The following is a 3,839-nucleotide window of genomic DNA, read 5'->3' on the forward strand; positions in this document are numbered from 1 at the left end:
GTTTTAAGCCTGGTAGGTTGCGAAAGCAAAAGCGCAGCGCCTCCAACTGAAGGAACGCAGTGCGCCGCGTCTACAGGTCACGCGTGGCTACCGGCCGCCGCTGAGCGACGACTCGGTATTTTTTATATTTTGTTTTTCATGTTGCGACTGAGAGAAAGAAAACAATCTAGAGCTGGTATGACGTCACAGCGGCAGTAGCGCCACAGGTGCGCGGCGCGGCGTAACTGCAGCCGGGCTCTCTGAAGAAGCGAGTTGGTCGCCCATATTCGCTCCGCTAACGGTGAAACGTAACTGCGGCCGGGTCACGCGAAGGCTTGAAAGTGCGAGTAGTATTGCTGTCGCAATAAAAATTGGTTACTCAAATAACTGCCCCCAGCAGCGATGGATTCATTCATCGAATGTCGTGCGCGGCCAAGAATACCTTCCGAGTGTTGTTTCTCAACGGTCGCGCTTTGGCGCCCAGTGGACTGCGCGCTCGAATCAAATGTTTGCTTTTTCTGCCTTCGATTCAGGCGCAATGCAATCACGTTGTGGGAGATTAAAAAAAATTATAGGTATACTCAAACAACTGCTCTGACCTATGTGGCACTGCTTTATCGGAACTTTTTGTACTGCGAACCCTATGATTGCGGTGCACACGGTGGAAATAGCATGCGTGGGCGAGCTCGCAGCAAAGCATTGAACATCCTCGAAATGTTTTTCGAGCGGCGTCTTTTACCCAATCTTGATCAAAAAATAACTCCGACAATAGGAAGTGGTACGAAATTCGACTAGACGTGCGGCCGAGGCCTTGTATGAATGGATGGCGGTGTAATGCTGCAATAATATATTCTTCACTCAAAAGCGCGTTTGCTCGTGCAATCGGCTCTGCGTAGGCGCCTACTCATCTCAGTTTTATTTTTTTAGTGCAGGAAAGCTTAGCGGTTATTTCGGAGTTACTATATATTTCGGACACCTCGCAGGCTAAGGTTAAAAGGAACCGACAGACGGTAGTCCCTTACTGTTTGTAAATACTTAGGTGAATACGATGCCCTAGTACGATGCCCGAATACGATGAAGCCGACTGGTAAGTTATGGGCAACACAGGCCAGTTATGAACAACAGTTATGAACAACAGCAAGACAGTTATGAACAACAACCCCGAGACGGCTGTCAACTACACGACGTCCAGTCACAGCGTGTCCCCGTCCAAGGACTGTGGCGTCGGCAAGGAGGCATCGTGTGATTCCGATGTTGCGAGCAACGGCCACGAGCGAGGTTCGTACTCGACTCCGAGTCAGTCTCGTCGCACCCGTATCCGGGAGAAGAATGAGCTGGCGAACCTCAACGACCGTCTCGCGGCGTACATCGACCGAGTCCGTGAGCTTGAGACCGAAAACAGGAGGCTCGTGCAGATGGTCGACAAGCAACACGAGACGCGGGCCAGTGAGGCGAGCAGCGTCAAGAATCTCTACGAAAGGGAGCTGGCTGAGGCCCGGCGTGCGATTGACGTCGCAGTACACGAAAACGCGCAGCTTCAACTGGAAGCCAATAAGTGGCAGGCTGACTGCGAAGCGTTGAAGGCCAAGTGAGTCCTGCCGTTTTCGTATTTGTTACTTTCGGTGTTATTTTGTCAAGTGACAAAATCCTAAGTGGCAAACTTCCTAATCTTATCTATATTCTGTCCTTCTGCCTCTTCCTGATGATCCCAAGGGTGGAGAGGCAATGGTGCATTATTCAGTTTTTTTTTAGTAGCTCCAACCTATCAAATGCTGCCCTAAGGGGCCCCTTGATTATTTTTCCCTCTCATCACTTCTTGTGCCCATGTCCATTTACTCTTCTTTCTCAATTTCACCTGGTATATCATTAACTTGCGTTTTGTTTCCTTATTCTGCCTTTTTGTCTCTACCTGCCTCTAGGCTGTATGAAATGTAAGCGCATTTAATGGTTTGTGCATTGTACCATACTTCGTCTTGTGTATATCACATTCAGTGTTTCAGAAATCCTTAGTTGGTCAAATGTTTTAGGGGAATCCCCCAAGGTGGAGTAGATTTCTAATAAGGGAGTAATTACTCATTGGCATCCACCCGAGCGCAGCCACACGGCTACAAAGGAAAGCTATACAGCTTTCTCAGAGCTGTATAGCTTTCCTTTGTAGTCGTATGGCTGCGCTCGGGTGGATGCCAATGAGTAACTACTCCCTTATTAGGAATCGTTCGTGTTTTTCATCTGCCATTTCCAGAAAACAAGGTGACATTTGCACCCGAGGCTGATGACGTCAGCAGCCCAGACCTCGAGGAGACACAGCCAACAGCAGCTTCGGTGTCTCCAAAGAATGCGCAACGAAAGACACCAGGAGTAAAGTCTTCTTCAAAGGTCAAGAAGACTCCGAACTTTGCCAAGCTTCACGCGGCCGAGTTTGCCAAGATGAAGTCCTTGCCAGAGTGCGCCACCCGTCGCAACATCCTGGCAAATGTTGTCGGACCCAGTGGTGCGGCGCAGACTCCAAAGGCGGCGGCGTCCCGGATCCCTCGGCTCATGCTGAGGAAGTCCAAGACGGAGCCGCTCAAGGTGCCCGTGCGTGAACGGAGTACCCCGGCTCGCCGTACGGCTGCTCGACAACACCAAGCGCGCACAATATTGGGCAAAGTTCGCTCAAACAGGAGATTCGATCTGCTGATGGCGAAAAGGGGCCTGGTGTGCAACTGATGTCTTTTGTCTTCAAAAATTTAAGGGGATTTTAATGACTCCCAAGTGTGTCTTTATGCTGCGGTACATGACTGCACGACATGCCTGCATATTTTCGACAACGCACTATAAGTAATCAAAATTGCTGCTTTTTTTATGTGTGCATGTGCATTTGTCATGTGTAAATTGCAATCCTGTGCTGTGCATTTTAATCCTGCTGTTTTAATCTCAGCCCATTTTTTATTTAAGGTACAGGTGTAACAGGGGGGCTTGTAAAGTGCTTTTCATTATTTTTTTCCCTCATGTGCCATTCTTCTGTTTTTTTAATGATTTTTAATGCTAGCGTTTTTAAAGTAGGCTTTGTCAATCAATAGGTTTAGACTTTTTAGATGTTTTTAGCCTTTAATGAGTTTTAGGTTAACTTTGCTACTGCTTGCCCTGCAGTGGAAACAACTCCTCAAAAGTTTTGTACAGACGTTATCACTATGTTGTCATAATTTTTGTGATGCTGGTAGAATCTGAGGCGAAAGCTTGTGGACCACTAGAAATCTAGAACACTTGACATATTCTAGGCACATGTTCTGAACTTTACAGTACTCCTGTATTCTGTGCTGTGGCCAGAAGGAATATTTTGGCGATTCTTTAGATCCAGCACCTTGCCTTCAACGGCATCGATCATATCCAAAACGTGTATATAAGAGTTCCTGTATTGAGCTACACTGTGGAGGCTTTTTTTTACCACTGAGACAAGGTTTATTCTATTCTTTTCAGTTGCATTGCATTTGTGCTTCTGTTTTAGTACATATTGTGTTATGACGTAATGAATAAACTTGCTTCTGTGTATAATATTCAGCTATGCTTTCCTGATGTCCTTCCAATTTTGTAGTAACATTTTCCAAGTGTTTATTGCGAATGGAACATAGCAAGGAATAATGGTTGCTCTTTGCAGTGACAAGTTCAGCGGCCTTGAAAAGAATTTTTTTACGGCCTCCTGAGCTTTACCACTAAATTTTCAGTTGGAGGAAGTGGTCAACAGGATATTATTTCCTAATTATAATTCTGATGCCAAGTGCAGTTGGCAGTCTTGGTTGAAAGGATTAATCTAGGTGCTATAGACCCCTTGCTGGTCAGGTTTCAGCATACTTGATAAACGCAGGGCATGGCTTTGTACT

At 46.6% G+C, this 3,839-nt stretch overlaps 1 protein-coding gene across 1 annotated transcript; it reads left to right on the forward strand.

The window, feature by feature from the left end:
* Positions 1-1,106: 1,106 nt before the first annotated feature.
* LOC149346709 (uncharacterized) lies at positions 1,107-3,386 on the forward strand. The gene is made up of 2 exons (XM_089541408.1): positions 1,107-1,479; positions 2,222-3,386. The coding sequence occupies exons 1-2, from the start codon at positions 1,107-1,109 to the stop codon at positions 2,686-2,688; spliced, it is 840 nt and encodes a 279-aa protein (XP_089397534.1). The 3' UTR covers positions 2,689-3,386.
* Positions 3,387-3,839: the final 453 nt, after the last annotated feature.

The sequence above is a fragment of the Amblyomma mixtum genome, chromosome 4 (genome assembly GCF_055824585.1).
Source record: "Amblyomma mixtum isolate Tamu chromosome 4, ASM5582458v1, whole genome shotgun sequence".
Lineage (NCBI taxonomy): Eukaryota > Metazoa > Arthropoda > Arachnida > Ixodida > Ixodidae > Amblyomma > Amblyomma mixtum.